This window comes from Eucalyptus grandis, chromosome 7 (genome assembly GCF_016545825.1).
Source record: "Eucalyptus grandis isolate ANBG69807.140 chromosome 7, ASM1654582v1, whole genome shotgun sequence".
NCBI classification, from domain to species: domain Eukaryota; kingdom Viridiplantae; phylum Streptophyta; class Magnoliopsida; order Myrtales; family Myrtaceae; genus Eucalyptus; species Eucalyptus grandis.
This window is the reverse complement of record NC_052618.1, coordinates 59,834,861-59,850,940: the sequence shown is the minus strand read 5'-3', so window position 1 is coordinate 59,850,940 and position 16,080 is coordinate 59,834,861. Positions and strand designations below refer to the sequence as shown.

The 16,080-nt window shown below is 38.0% G+C and overlaps 2 protein-coding genes across 2 annotated transcripts; both read right to left on the bottom strand.

Annotated features, from left to right (window-relative positions):
• Positions 1-114: 114 nt before the first annotated feature.
• On the bottom strand, positions 115-5,062 carry LOC104455974 (polyamine oxidase 1). Its single transcript, XM_010070667.2, has 10 exons — positions 5,011-5,062; positions 4,635-4,884; positions 4,354-4,488; positions 4,195-4,256; positions 3,804-3,961; positions 2,432-2,575; positions 1,613-1,762; positions 729-983; positions 292-373; positions 115-197 (listed from the first exon to the last, which is right to left on the bottom strand). The coding sequence occupies exons 1-10, from the start codon at positions 5,060-5,062 to the stop codon at positions 115-117; spliced, it is 1,371 nt and encodes a 456-aa protein (XP_010068969.2).
• Positions 5,063-10,301: 5,239 nt separating this feature from the next.
• Positions 10,302-15,825, bottom strand: LOC104454652 (carotenoid 9,10(9',10')-cleavage dioxygenase 1). Its single transcript, XM_010069565.3, has 14 exons — positions 15,422-15,825; positions 15,240-15,310; positions 15,089-15,103; positions 14,663-14,774; positions 14,137-14,236; positions 13,573-13,635; positions 13,372-13,482; positions 13,110-13,294; positions 12,629-12,767; positions 12,057-12,174; positions 11,854-11,955; positions 11,367-11,618; positions 11,094-11,205; positions 10,302-10,634 (listed from the first exon to the last, which is right to left on the bottom strand). Exons 1-14 carry the CDS (start codon positions 15,671-15,673, stop codon positions 10,605-10,607), a joined length of 1,662 nt encoding a protein of 553 aa, XP_010067867.2. The 5' UTR covers positions 15,674-15,825; the 3' UTR covers positions 10,302-10,604.
• Between the last annotated feature and the right edge of the window lie 255 nt (positions 15,826-16,080).

The following is a 16,080-nucleotide window of genomic DNA, read 5'->3' as shown; positions in this document are numbered from 1 at the left end:
TTTAATTTCTGCTTTTTATCGAGGTCATGCTAATTTAGAAAGCACATGTATCTTATTCTCAGTTGTTTGAATGGGAATCCTATGATTGACGGCCAAGTCCACTAAGAGAGTCTTCTAATCACTTGTGTCAACCTTATGGCTTTTCCCTTCCTTCTCCTTCCACATCTCCTCCAACAAAGCTTTACTCGTGTCTATGCCTGTTTCATCATTAGAAATAATGCGTCACAAGTCACATCTTATTTGCCTCTGTCCAGATTTTCACTCAATTCCCAAAGGAAATTCATATACTACCTGCAAGGTATGCACCATGTACATAACCGCTGAATTTTTCACTTGTGTGTTCCCCAGTGAAAAAGATGTGTCCTACTGGGGCCTGAGAACACACAAAAAACATGTTTCAGTTACAGGTACAGCTATGAGCTAATTTAGGAAGAAGCGCTAGCACCACCGAATTTCTAGTTACCTTGGAACGACAAAAGGAAAAAAAAAAGTAATTCTAGTTGCTTCTCTTAAGACATCATAAATGTTAAAGAATCTGGCGGTGTTAGAGATTTCACATGGAAATGAAACCTAATTGGATTGATTCAGAAAGGCCTACATTTTTGTCACGTCATAAATAACTTGTCTAAGCTTGGATATCCAAAGGTGAGAATTATACTAATCAACAGAAGACACGAAAACAGGAACATCTGGGATTTGTCATACTTGAAAGTAGGATAAGCACCGACCTTAATGCTTTGAACGACCTGATGATTAGATGTGATGGGGTAGTTGCTGTAGCTGCACCGCTGGAACCTGTCATTCCACCAGCGGGACACGAGAATATCAGTGGCATTAGGTATATTGGGTCCAAACATGTCCCTAAGAATCTCCATAGCCTCTTTCAGCGTTTCTTCGTCAGGTTGATTCTCCACACGGTTTGATTCTTCATTTGTCAATGTCACGACTAGAATATTGGAACCGGGGTGAGCATTCTCCATGTGCTGATGACATGCCAAGAGATGAACAAAACAATCATCTTCATCAGATGAGTTTCCCTCGACGCAACACACAGTTGATTAGAGTGGTGCTCGAGATTCCACATCAAAGTAGATTAAAGAGTCGAAATGTATTAACGATGGCGAGATCACAAATCTTTCACTGAAGGCCATGCGTGTGGCGGATACATTTACCAGCGTTTTTCCAATGAAAGCAATGGAGATAATACAATTTTATGGGTTTGAAAAACTGATTGCCGAACTTAGCATCAATACCTCACTATCAAACAAATTGGCTGCAATTGTAACTTAATCTCAGGATGCAGCTAATACTGCCAGCTTTCAGAAAGTGACAGAAACATCAGCCAACAACTATACGCAGCTCAAAGTGTCTTGACTATATAAGAGAAATCAGCATCGCAATAAGGTGTAATGAAGAATAGATATAAGAATCCACCGCACCCTTGGAGAGAAATAAAATGGTTTCCAACATATAAACCCCTTTGTAATATTTGTAAACAAAAGGACGACATCAAAAAGCACTCAATTCCCCAGAGAGAGAACTTATAGGACCAAGAAAACTGGAAGACGAAAGAAGAACTATTAACTGGCTACAAAAAGTATTGTTAACAAACCTGCCAAAATGCGTAATAACCTCTCCGTTCGTGTGCATATATGAAGAACTCCTTCTCGGGTCCACAAGGCCAGAACTTATACGGAAACTTCAGGTAGATTTTCGTGTACACCATCACGCCAACCTTCTCTATCGCCTCCATCTTCCATCTCTGTTGGGCGTTATTTTACAAAACCAAGTAAATTGGACAATAGATCAAACATCACGAGGCTTCTTTTGGGGACCGCTAATAAAGAGAACTTGTAATCATAATCGTTGCTTAATCCTCTAGACATCATTAAAGAAAGTAAAATTTTCAAATGGACACGCGTAGTTGTAATTTTCATGCTTTATCCCAAAGAACGGCAAGTGTCATGGCGCAGGACAACATCCAAGAAATCGTAGGTCCTGAATTCTTCCGCAAGGAAACGGTTCTATTGGGAGTCAATAACAATTGTGCACAATGTCGATATTGAATTCTAATTGATACCGCTAGTCTTCTAAGAATTATTAACTACTTTAGTAGAGCAATTTGGATACATTAATGATCGAGATATTCAGGTAAATGCAAGGGAAAACAAGGACGGCCGTATTAATCGAGAGATATTTTTCAGTGTATTTACAGGTTCATTCAATCAATCAAAAGCGGGGGAATTTGCGTAGAAGTTTTTCACAATAGTTATTAGGATCTCGTCCGGAACTTTTCATATATTAACTGTAAGGTCACTCGTTTTTTTTCATATTACTCGTGTGATTTCAGTGCACTCGATGGACTTCTCAATTAGGAAAACAGAAAAGGGAGATAGACAGAGAGAAATAAGAATGAATGAAGATGTGTTACGGGCATGGATGGCTGGAACGATATAAGATCACTCTGGAGGACCCCAATGCTAACGGACAAAATCGCGTAATTGGCATCATAGACAGAACCACCCTCCGTAGTAATAGTCACTCCGCTTCTCGAGTGTTGTATTTTTCGAACAACCTGCCCAAATCCATGCTTAGATAAACAGGCCAAAGTGAGAAAGCAGTGCATCCGTACAACATAGTGGTTGGGATTTTTCCACGTACTTTGTGCTCCTTTGTATTACGTGAAAAAGTCACAAAAATTTTAAATTATGTACATTGCATCACATTTACCTGAAGAAAAATTATGACATAAAAATCCCAAACTATATCCACCGTAACATATTCATGCTAAACTTTTTCTTGTGATATCAAAAATCTCAAATTTAAAACTATACCATACATTTACCTTCCATAAAGGTCATATTAAATGATATTCCAGTAAAAACGAAATCATTTATTATCAAAAATATGTGGGCCCCATATTGATGCCACTTGCTTGCTTTCGGCTGTTCACGTACACAAATTTGTATTAGTGCGCTCATCGACGGAATTTGTGTCTCACAAGTATAAGTGTGGAAATTTTAGGGCGCACATGTTTTTATTTTTGTTCATTTTCTGTTCCGGAGAATAATTTTTGAATAAAAAAAACGCGTTTGGTAAACTTGTTCCGGAAATAAAAAATGAACAAAAACACGTTTGGTAAATTTTATTCTTTTTTTGTTTCTTTTAATTTTTTAATTTTTTAATTTTATTTTTAATTTTTCCTTTCTTTTTAATTTTTTTCTTTTTTCGGCGGCAGCCTCGCACAGCCACGGCGAGGCTTGCCGACCCCGGCGAGGTCGCCGGCCCTCGACGGCCGGTCGCCGACCATGGCCAAGGCCGGCGGCGGTGAAAGAAAAAAAGAAGAAGAAAAGAAGAAGAGAAGAAGAAGAGAGAGAAGAAGAAACATTTCTTCAAAATTGTTTATGGAACAAGAAGTAAGTTTTTTTGTTTTTTTTTTTTGTTCTTTTTGTGTTCAGGAACAAAAGAACAAAAAAAAAAGAAACGCAACCAAACGTGTTTCTGTTCTTTTTGTTCTCGGAAACAAAAAAAAAAAAGTATTCCAGAAACACTTTTTGGAACGTTTCCATGCAGCCCCTTAGCGTCACAAATACAAAGTTCGGAGTAAATGTATTGTCATGGAATGATTTTGAGATTTTTGGTGGCTTTTTCTCTTATATTAATATCATAATATATTCTCCGTCATTTCATTTCCATCTCCATTGTTTGGATGATGAGGAAAGGGAAAAAAAGAAGAAGTAGGCATCATCATATCAATAAACAAGAAAGATATAAACAAAAGGATAGAAGAGATTGGTTTATACCTTGTTGAGTTGAAGACGACTGTCCAAAATCTCGCCCTCTGACGCGATAGAAAGAAAATCTCGCGCCAATTTGTGTACCAATTCCTCGTATCCCCTCTCGTCCGCCACTAAATACTCCTGTTCCCCATAATCAAGGAAAGTCGGTATAGGCAGGACCTCTGAACAAAAAAAAAAAAAAAAAAAAAAAACACGAAAACAGCAGCGTCGATAAATCCCACCGGTTAAAATGAATTTATTTTGATAAATCCTCTGGTTAAAAGGAAAATCAACTGAAGAATTGAATTGGGTTTGTGTCAGAAGAAAGCAGGCGAGGCGTTGACCACGGGAGGTTCTGCTGCCAAATAAGAAGCTTCTTCAACTCGACCTCATAAGAAAGAAGGCAGCGACTCACCGCGCATCTCGATGTCGTGAAGCACGAAGTCGATGGCCTGTTCCAATGGCGTCTTCGGCGAACTAAACATACGCGCAAGAGAAGAGTCGGAATCGCGCGCGGTGAAGAACAAAAATCTCGAGGCATTGAAATTTACGCAGCAGAGGAGAGGGGACTTACGAAGGAGGTTCCGTTGCTCTCGAGAAGTCGCGGCTGCCGCCATCCGTTCCCTGCTGGTTCCTCAACTTCTCCAGAGCCGAGTCCACCGCCTTTCTGTACGAGTCGGCGGCGAGTTCGCTCGGGAACATCTTCCCACTGAAAACAAACTCCGTCAGCATTACAAACCGAAACTCTACTACTACTACTACTACTACTACTACTACTTCCGGACGGTGAATAAGAAGTGCAGAACTAAGCATCCGTTCACTGTTGCTAGATTCAGGCTCGAAAGTGAATCGGACCTGCGACCGTAGATGTTATAGCGAACATTACTGTAGTCGGAGAGGCACGTCCGAAGCGAGGACTTGGCGGCAAGCTCCCAAACAGGATTCGGCACCTTGCCTCCAACTCCCATGATCCAGTTGGCCCCGAGCTCCACCGTCACGCCTCCGAATGCCTCCTTGCGCATCCTACCTCCTATTCGGTCGGTTGCCTCCAGTATGACGATGTCCTCCACTCCGTTCTCCACCAGAATCTTGGCCGCAGCAATACCTGAAGAGATGTCGCGCCATGCACGTATACGAAACAAACATCATCAGAACGGGTCGCGACACATGTCAAAAAAACCGAGGTGCAGACACGCCGCGGTCGTGGCGGGACTAGTGTTTCCGTACGCACCGGAGATTCCAGCGCCGACGATGATCACAGAGGAGCGAGACGGCGTTGCCATGAGCGTATGTGCGAGAGAGAGAGAGAGAGATGCTTTACGTACTTTTTTTTTTTTTGGAACAAAATGCTTCACGTACTTTTTCTTTTTTTTGAGAAAATGCTTTACGTACTTTGGGTCGACGGGAAATGAGAGGCGGGGATTTTATAGGGACGGTGGAGGGCAGTTCGGTCATTTCAATTGGGAGGCTAATCATCAAGATAATCTACCTTTTTAAGGAAGGTTTAGAGTCATCTCAATTGGAAGTATATCTTTTCTATGTTACCAACTTAAAATAAACATAGCTAATGTTGCAGATTTATTGCTCCTTATGTGTGCGAATTTCAAACACATAAGGAATGACGAATCTGCAAATTTCAGAACAACATTAATTATAGACCTGATGTGTATTTTCAATTTCAAACATTAATTAAGTTGACCGTTTGGGTTTCTAGTTAGGATAGATGAAATAATACATGAAATTCATAGATCTTATTATGTCATATCTATTATTTGGTGAATTACGGTAATAAACTGGATGTTTTTTTATATCCATTGTTTGGTTTAAACAGCATATCAGTATATATAAACCTGAAAATTATACAAACGAATATGAGAAAATTCTCTCACGACGCTCTTATCTACTTAATTTTTATTTGCTAATTTTTATTTTTTTCTCTATTTTTTTTTTATTCTTTTTCTTTTTCATTTCTTTTTGCCATTCCATCATTCTCTTATAAAATTTTATTAAATAGTAAACTACACTTATATACCTAAAACTTTCATAAATATAAATACTATATATAAATATATATATATTATATTTATATTATAAGACAAAAATAGATTCGAATGTATATATAAAAATAGGAATAAATAAAAACAATTTTTTTGTTATTTTTCCTCTATTTTGAATCTTTTTATAATAGAATTTAAATATTCTTTTAATTTTTTTATCTATTTTTTTATTTGAGAAATTAACTTCTATGTTATGGATATTAAAAATTGTATATGCATTTATCTCACCCCCTATAAGATAATTTTATTGGGGTTATATCTCTCTTATAACTAAGTTTATCATATCTTAAACATGTATCTAAGTTTATCATATCTTAAATTTTATCATTTCATAAATTTTCTCTTAACTGCCAAACCTAGAATGAATATGCAACATTAACTATGATTACATGAACTTTGGGCACATAAAGAATAATGAATATGCAACAGTAACTATATATCCAATGAATATTTTCATTTTCAACACATAGGGAACAATGAATCTGCAACATTGACTAGATATCCAATACGTGAATTGATTACATCAACTTCCTATTGAGATGTCTCTCAATCGATTATGAAATCTACTTATCTATATAAAGATTAAATAATTGTCCGTAAATATATATATTTGTATTTTTTTTTTTTCGATTTTTTTTCCCATTTTATCATTCTCTCCAAAATCTATAAAGAATGACAACTAGAGAAAGAGATTAATGGCATGCATGATAACCGTTTTATTCTTGTTCCAGAACTAATTTTCTATTCCAGACTTGTTTTTGGAACAGAAATCCGTTTGATAAAACTTTTTAATTTTTCTATTTTTGGAATAGATTTTTACTCCAGAAATATGTTTGAAATAGAAATCATAAGTAATTTTTTTTTTTACTTTTTATTTATACTATAGAAATGAGAAATAAAAACTATTCTTATTGTTCGTCATTGCTACTAGTCGGTCGCCCATCCGTTGTCGCTGGCCCAATTCGCCATCCACTGATTTGTTGCCGGCCGTCTTTGCCGCCCCTACTTGGGAGGGAGAAATTTTGTGTCATTACCAAATGAATTTCTATTCTGAGAATAGAAATTTTGTATCATTAGCAAATGTGTATTTTTACTTATAAACTTATTCGAGAATAGAAATAGAAAAATCTATTTCTTTTCCAGAAATCAATTTATAGCAAGAATGGTTATCATTTACGCCTAATTCTGAACAACGCTAAAAAAGCTTCCATTCACTCATCGTTAATACATAAGAGAAAAGGTGATTTTTTACTATTTAGAACGTGTTGATACAAAAATTACCCTTGACGTCACGTGCTGGCCGTGAGAGGATAATAAGAGCAAAAGGCCCCATTTTGTTCATAGAAGTTAGAGATAAATAGAGTTCATGAAGGCTACTTGGGTTGATCATCAACGGAATTCTAGAAGCAAATTCCAGAGTTGATAGCTAAGTGGCTAGTTGCTGTGTGTCAGGCAATGAGGATAAGGCACCAAATTTGAAGGTCAAGTAAAATTAGCATAAGAGCACAAGCGAGAATAGCCACGACGTGAAATTGCATAAAAAATTAGGGAGTTGATATTTACTTGGTGGACAAGCCACGCAAGCATCGTTGACAAGTCAAGAAGTAGTTGCTTATGAATAAGGGTGCTAAGAAGAAATAAATAAAAAAACATGAAGAATGTTAAGAGTAGCGCCCAAGGAAGGCGTAACTGACCAATAATTGCCAGTTTGCTCTATAAATACCGCAGCCTATCAAACGAAAAGCCCCATGAACAACACAACGACTATCTTTATTACTTTATATTTACTTTATTACATTTTTAACTGTAGTTTCCAAATTCCCATCGTTAATTAAATTTCGATGTGCATCTTTATTCGGTCCGACATTGTCAATTAAATTTTAGTGTTGTTCCAGAAGTCAAGCTTTGTTAGTTAAATTCCCCATATACGATAACATTCCCCATATACGATAACCATAAGCACTTTTGTCTTTCCTTTTCATGCCTAAATGTTATCGTATATGGGGAATGTTCATAATTGAGGTCAAAACATATAAACATGGGGTGTCCCCTCTTTGATTCTCTTGTATATTCTATTCACAGGGAAATTTGTTCAACCCTACATGTAAAATTGAAAATCGAGATTCAAAAGCAAACTTTAGGTGCATAATGAATTTCATGGATCAATGCACGCAAAGCCAATATGGATCAAAGGGTATTGGATCAACCGACGGTCTAACCACCAATTAATATGATACAATTTTAGTGCCGCGTTAGATTACAGGATAATGAATTTCATGGATCAGTGCACGGAAAGTCAATATGGATCAAAGGGTATTGGATCAACCGATGGTCTAACTATTAATTAATATGATACAATTTTAGTGTCGCATTAGAGTATAGGATTGTGTTGTTGAGCTCGGCACAACACTTGTCAATCAACCAAATAAGAAAGTATTGAACTTTTCAATGCACTTAGCTTTCATAATAATGCACTCAGCTTCATAATACATTTATGGTTTATACTTGGGCAATCAAGCGATTATTTACGAATTAGTATGCTTAACAGTACTTAGAGGAGGACTTACTAACATAACCAGATATAAGGGACTCTCATATGTAAGTATGTAACTACTTGCACTACTAACAAAAAGTATTCTATTCATCACTTGGGTCATTAACGTGGTATGACTGATCAATCACTTTAATTGCGTACCTTGCCTCGCAATGTATGAGTCACACAATTTGAGAATCACTTACTTTTAATTGACTTGTCATGGCAATGACAAATTATTTAAAAAGTTGCATGAAATACTTTCTTTCCCCAACTGACCTAGGATCACTGGAGGCCTCAAATGTTATTATGAAAAATTATGGTCTTGCCTTCCAACTAGATTTTCGATCTGCCATCGTACATCCGAAAAGGTATTTACTCCACCAAAACAAATCTGGACGATGTTATTATTGCACGAGATACAATTCGCTCGGTGAGTAAACTCCAAAAAAAACGAGGGTATAGGATCATCAAAATTGACCTTGAGAATGCGTAAAATCAACTTAAGCTGTCTTTCATCGAGGAGACTTTTCCAATTTCAAGTGTTCTGGGATATGTGGTTCAGCTAGTTATGAATTGCATCACATCATCATCCTTGCAAGCTTTAGACAAGGAAACTTAATTATAATTAGAAGTGTTAGATATCCATAGCAAATCTGTAAGAGGATCTAGACACAAGTATCTTGAACCAAGAATGACTTCCCTAGGATTGACAAACGAAATAATATGAATAAAAGTGTTAGATATCCATATTTCCTTACAAACTTGTTAGATGACCTTATTAGTGAGATATGTGAACTCAAAACCAAAATGACAAGATAACTGGAAAGTAAAACAATATTAGGAAAACTGACACCATCCTATGATTTAAACTCTTGACAACTACACTGATACCATGTAGTTAACCATTTTCCCAAAAAAAACTTAAGCATTTTAGTTCCAAGTACCAGGGGAATAATGAAGAGGAAAGCCTGCAACCTTTCTAACGGCCAAGGGATCTTATCAACCTAATTGAATCATTCCACTCCGCCAAATCTGTAAGTTTGAGCAGAAATCATCATTACGTTCAAAATCACATGTAAATTAGGTAAAAAGATGAAGACAGACTGTCTGATGAGCAAAACTTGCTGGTGACATTAAATGCGAGAGTTGCCACCACTTTGATTATTAACAAAAAAGAAATTAGTACCTGCAGCAACTGAAGAGTGTGAAAGATGAAATTCCTCACAAAATCGAACTATCCCTTCAAAAGTAAAGCTGTCCAGAAGGGACAAAATCACGAACGAAAACTTGATTATAGTTGAGGATGCTTGGGCAGCTTGGTCGTTTGCAGCAATAGTACCGAAGGGATTGATGCAGTAAAATGCAATGGAATCCCTCATGAAATCCCAAGCTTCATCTTCAATTGATTTTGAGCTGATCTTTGTGCCTTCTCTCTAGTTGGTTCTGACTGCATATGCACTCCATATGGCGCTAAATCTTCATTTCAATTTTTTAAAACTTTTGTACTGTCTCAAACTCTTCAATAGTTGATTGCCACATGAACTTTATGTCAACTGAATTATTATCATATATTATCTAACTTAGTAATTTCATAATAGAATTCGATAGAAGCTAATGGACGATAGAAATGCCGCATTTGTACCGGTTTAAGATTTTTAGTAACCAAAAAATTAATTTTCAGTAAATTTATCATAAATATATCAATTTGAGATTTTTTGGGATATTAATACATGAAAAATAATTAATAAGGATTTTTAGCTTTTTACCGATGTCAATTTTATCATTTTGTGTATCATCAGGCTTGACCAGAGTTGGCTGAACTTAATCACTGCAGTGACAAAACTTTAGGATCGCATTCGTCCAACGAAGGTATGGTGGTGTATGAACAGTTCGCTAAAACAAAAGAATCAGGATCATATATTTCACTAATTCACTTCCAATCTTGCCCCTAAGATTCGCAAGATTCATCTACCAGTACAGTAAATTATGTTGCTATGCTGACAAATTATCACCAAAACGCTACCTCAAATCAAAAGGTCCAATTTCTATGATATAAAGATGACAATGAGTATCTGATCGATAATGGTCTCCATTCTTTATATTTCCACTATATTTAGCATAAAGATGTCTGTCCATGTAAATATCAAACTATTAGATCAACTGTAGCAGCTTTCCAGAGATATGCCTCCCCTCGCAACATCTGCATTCCCAACAATTCGTGCATGTAGAGACCTACAGCTTAGCCAGTTCCTGAAGTTGTTCCTGCAAGAATAGACCAATGAATATGGCAAGGATCCTAGCTGTTAGAAACTAACGCTGGACAAATAGGAACAAATAGCAACAAGTTCTCTTAGTATCCTGCATGAAAATCTAATTCATAACCTAAGAAATTGAGAGATGCTGCCAGATGCCAGTCGTGGAAAGTTCTTTCACAATAAATCCAAGCACAAGTGCAAACAATTGAGGTTGATCGCACTATCAGTGGATGGAAAAATGTCACTCGATTGGAACTTACCAAACAACACACTGACCATTTCAAATGCTAGGATGAAGACAACCCTATAACTTAATTCTTACTGCAATCCATAGAAATGTTACTTGTGGAGCCAAAAGTGGAAGTGATCATAAGTGGGGGTATGCACTATGAGAAAGATAGCCAGTTAGAGAGCGGTGACATTCGGAAGCAAAAACTATACTAAGAAATTGGAAAAACTCACTAACCTCAGTCACGAAGAAGGCATGGAAGCCATAAGGAACCCTATGGGGTAATTCAACGACAGCAACAGGATCAGATGACATGTTTTTCGCATCAATTACATTTACTGCCGACTTCCTGCAAATTTATTGAACAAACATCAGTCCATGTTCTCATCATCCTCCTTAAACTATAGCGGTCATTGTTTTCTTGCAGTGCAGCACCAGTGAGATTTGCAAAAACAGTGGGAAGTCTAACAAATAACAGGTTCGATGGCGAGAAAAGGATGAGCAAAATACCCTGTGCTTTCATCATGGACAAAGAATATCAGGTACCCATCATCTTCTTCAGAAGTGATGCCAGGCTCTCGAGGGACAAAAACAGCTTCAGAACCAAATCTACCTGGTCCTAGGTCAAACACACCTGCAACATTTCCTCCGACCTCAATCTTCTTTTTTCCTTCCTCTGGCTCAGCATGCAGATCAAACTTCACAATTCCAGTAACCTTTGCAATGCTATCCAGAATGGTTCCATACACATACCTTTGTTTCCTGGACACTCAAAAGATAGTTGAAGTAAGAAATACAGAAATGGAAAAACACTGACTGACAAAAATAATGATAAGATTTTCTACAATGATTAATAGCAGTATAGGATTTCTCCACCTCAGTTTGCACTGATGACCCTTCAGCTTTTTCTCGCTCATTGCAAACATTCGTGTCGCTTTGTAAATGAAAATCGAATTATCCTTAAACAACCATTCATGGACCTGAACTAAAGCTGTACCTGCCAGTGTAGCACTCATTTATCCTGGGAAAATCGACCGAAGGCGCTGACAGCTTCTTTTGTGAAGCCAGGCCAGTTTTCATGTTGAATCTCATTTCATACCTGATTGAGAAAAAAGAAAAAAGAAAACGTCGATTTTAAAAAAGTCAGAGAATTTAAAAAGAGCATTTGACCGGACATAATCAGATCATAACGTTTCTTACAGTTCATTTCCAAAATTCTCGAGGTGTTCCTTGACAGTCCCACTGACCATGTCCAGATCAAGATTCTCAAGACGGCATGTAACCAAAACAACTTCATCTTCCTCCTCCCATGCATTGGCTGGAAGTAAGCAGCCAATTAGTCAATAAAGAGAAGGGAAAACCAGAGTTATGGTATAAATAAACTACCGGATTTACTGATAGCAGCAAAACACCATCTAATATACAACATTGCTCATGCCAGTGGCAAAATAACAACATTAAAAGGAAAAACTTGGCTAGAACATAAGTTTCAATAACCTAACTAATTAGTCCTCACCACCATTGCGCTACTACAACATGCAAGTTAATGCCAGAACTGCTCAAACGAATTAAGGAAAAAGTAGAAGGTAAAGACACAATGCCTTTACGTATCTGAATGTCAAATTAACTGACTTAACAGCCCGTAAACATTCTATCCAAGCTTTTCCTCATCCAGTACAAGAACCAACTCAAGATCTATGACTCCTAACAAACAAGAATGGCCTGCACGGTTTATCTCAATACAAAAGACAAGGATGGTCAAGAAGATGCACCATTGTGAAAAATGAAGCAGTTTGGAAGCTCAAACCATCTGATTTGAAGCTCGTTCTTTGCATATCGTGGAAGTACCCCAAAGCGAGATTTTTTGGTTTTATCAAATGTAAATATTAGCTTGTTATCTTTAACCATTTCCTGTCAACATAATCAGAAAACATACAGTCATAGTCATTTTCTATGGTAAACAATATATGGCATGTATCATACAAATGGTATAGCAATTTAAGGCGGGGCATTAGGAACCATCAAATAAAATTTAAGGGGAAAAAGATGACCTAACTCTTGTGATCAGAAATACTCTTCCCTGATATTTGAAAAGAATCCAGAGAGTTTAGATCAATAGATCTCTTCGATTTTTGCCCTCATTTTAAGAACCAAGTTTTTTCTAAGTTTCATCTGAGACCCATTATCTGCTGTAAATGGCTTTTGTCTGAGGAGTGATTTTCATAAAGCTTTTGTACTTATATGTTACGATACCTTGGGCCTGAAATAAAGAGGAAGATCCATGAAAATTGCATAATTCTCTGTAATGGCAAAGTCATGCATCATGATGGGATCTGAAATGGTAATTGGTACTGGATCATGCATGAATCCATCTTTTGAAATAACCCTGTAGGTGATATATGGTGGTGTATGCGAATAGCCAAAGGTGAACATCTCTCCTGCAACAATAAACAAGAGTTACAGCTCTTGGCCTGAATAGAACAAACTGATTGGACTGTTACGAGCTCGAAATTACCTGTGAAAGGATCGACCTTTGGATGGGCTGTAAAAGAATGAGAAAGTCTCTTATCATAATCAAGCATTCCAAGAGTTTGCAAGTCACCATCTTCCAAAACCTTGAGGACATCTGCACAGAATCGCAAACTTTAGCTCCTCACTGTAAACTAACAAATGTCACCAATGGAAGGAGGAAGGGTACAGAGAATTAGAGTTTTACAAGGTTTATCAGCCTCTGAAAGCGCCAACAGTTTTCCATGGTGATATACGAGTGCAGTATTGCCTGGAATCAGGCAAAAAGCAGTTAATTTTCATATATCTAACAGAAAACTGCATGGATGTCCCGGACTAGGCATAATTGTATGGATATGGTTCCAAGTGAGGCTCTATATGTGTTTTTCGATCAGGAAAGAGTATAATGCATTGTAGCCTACAGAGATGTTTGTTCTTTGACCACCAAAGGTAGAATTGGCAATAACCATGGACATATGATGATGGCACGTGGACATTTCTTCAGTGATTAGGACACTCAACTATTTTATTTTTCTTTTTGGCTAGTTTTCAAAGAGTCAGCATCGAATCAAACTGCGTTAGCAGTCATCCAGAAGAATTAACTAACACATGCATCGAAGCCCACCACATATTGCACCTTTTTCACGTGCGAACATTTAATGCTTATCATATCATGCTCGAAGCCACTAATGAAATGCTCTTGAGAGGTCCTCCTCAAGTTACTAGAAGATTTTCAGAGCAATGCACAGGTCTCAAGAGTCTAAAACCCTACCTGTCCCTGTTCCATATGAAACATCTAGTATTTTCAGTTTTGCTCTCAGCATTTGCATATTGACCATGAGTAAACCAAAAAGCCCTTTAAGGTCTCCAATCTGCAAATTGAGAATTAGATGAACAATAGATAACACTTGGGAAACAAAAGTCCGCAGAAAGAATCCTAGCACATCTTTTGCCTAGTGAGAATAAAAATCGATGCCCACGCCGGACTCCTGTATACATAGCTTTTGTCACTTCATAAGGAAACTGACGTTTTGTTCATTTCAAAATTCTCATCCTAAATTTGAGGCCACTCAGAACAACTGAAGACGGTTTGTTGATTAACATTATAATCTTCCATCTGCATCGCAATGGACATGTTCTGACACATGGTTTTCATTTTGGCCAAAAAGTGTTGATGTATATCAACATTCAGAGAGAGCATGCCACATACTTTGAAGTTTCAACACCCAATCAAACTGAGATACTAACTGTTATCATCCAACATCCCAAACCCGTGTCTCTGCTCCTCATTAACATACCTTCATAAATTTAGCTCCCCCATAGTACTCCTCTTGCTTAAGTTTCGACGTCCTCACATAGCGAGAGACGTAAGTAGCTTTGCCATTTTTTATCCGCATCCCATGAACCATGCTGCATGGTAGAGAAAAGGGAGGACAACGAAATGAAGAACCAGGTAACTGATTCAGTGACCATTCACATATGCTAAAACTGAATTTAAACAGACACGTGCTCAATTTGAGGAAACAGGCAATTAGATAAATCCACAACACTCCCTAGTCTAACTCCGAACAAGTCCAAATGAAAACACACACCGAACAAAAAGAGCGCGAACGATCGCAAATTAGAGCTAAAAGGCGACCGTCAATTCTCTACTTTAGTGAAACTTGGTATGAACTAGATGTGATTCGGCTAATGCAGTAAAGTGCAGGCTCATGAATACGCACCCATCTCCATCAAACCTGCACGGACAGAAAAACAAGCAGAACCCAGTTAACAAAAACAGTGCATCTAACCCCTTATTAAAAATACAATAAAAAGAGAAACCGAACCCAGAAAGTTTCCAAAGAAGGAAACTTGGAAAAGAGAGAAGAGCACCAGTGGTATCCGGCGACCGGGGCAAACTTGGGATTGGGGCCCACCCGGACGAATTCTCCATTCAAGCAATCCTTAAAAAAGCAAAATTTACCCTCCGGTGAATCGACGATAGACAGAGCTTACCCACTTTGCCAAGAAAACAAGAGAAGGGAAGGGGGAGAGCGAATGGGAGGGGAGATTACAGGGAGATGGCCGACGACGGGGAGGTCGGTGACGGGAGGGGTCTCGTCGGCGACGGGAGCGAAGTTGCCGGCGAGGTATTGGTGAGGCAGAGAGGAGTCGTACATGAACTTGACGATCAGCTTCTCAATGTAGTCCACAACCTTGGACGTCACCCCCTTCTTCGGCGTGGGATTCACCTCCGCTATCCCTCCGTCGCTCCCCTTCTTCATCATCATCTCGTCGTACTTCCCCTTCTCCTCTCTCTCCGCCATCTCTCTCTCTCTCTCTCACCGTGAGTTTCTGGCAGACCGATGAGCGTGCGGCACTTTGACAGTGCAAGTCCTGTTACCGGTCCATCACTTGCATCATTCGAAGCAGTTGGCCGGTCTCCTATCAGAGGCCGCCAAGCGCTCCCTCTTCTTGGATTTTTTCCCCCACTGAAGGTAAAGAACTTGTGGTGGGAAAAATACGGGAATAAAAATCTTCTTTTCTTTTTTTAATCAAGTGGACCGGCCGTGGTGTCTCGCTAATTTCTTATTTCAAGACAAAAAATGACCGTTGATGGGCACGTGGAAACTACAAAATTTTCTTCTCCTTTTTTTTTTTTTTTTTTTTTTTCGTTTGTTTGAAAATGAATTAGATGACGAGGAAGATGCAAGGATTATCCTGGAAAGATGGG

Excerpts from the sequence above, each read along its gene's own strand:
- LOC104455974 (XM_010070667.2), bottom strand. The coding sequence starts at position 5,062 with ATGGCAACGCCGTCTCGCTCCTCTGTGATCATCGTCGGCGCTGGAATC. Across the intron at positions 1,763-2,431 it reads CGTTCCAGCCATCCATGCCC|AGATGGAAGATGGAGGCGAT; the intron begins GTAACACATCTT and ends AACGCCCAACAG. Across the intron at positions 984-1,612 it reads GTTATTACGCATTTTGGCAG|CACATGGAGAATGCTCACCC; the intron begins GTTTGTTAACAA and ends GCATGTCATCAG.
- LOC104454652 (XM_010069565.3), bottom strand. The coding sequence starts at position 15,673 with ATGGCGGAGAGAGAGGAGAAGGGGAAGTACGACGAGATGATGATGAAG. Across the intron at positions 13,295-13,371 it reads AAAGGTCGATCCTTTCACAG|GAGAGATGTTCACCTTTGGC; the intron begins GTAATTTCGAGC and ends TTATTGTTGCAG. Across the intron at positions 12,175-12,628 it reads CTGCTTCATTTTTCACAATG|CCAATGCATGGGAGGAGGAA; the intron begins GTGCATCTTCTT and ends GCTTACTTCCAG.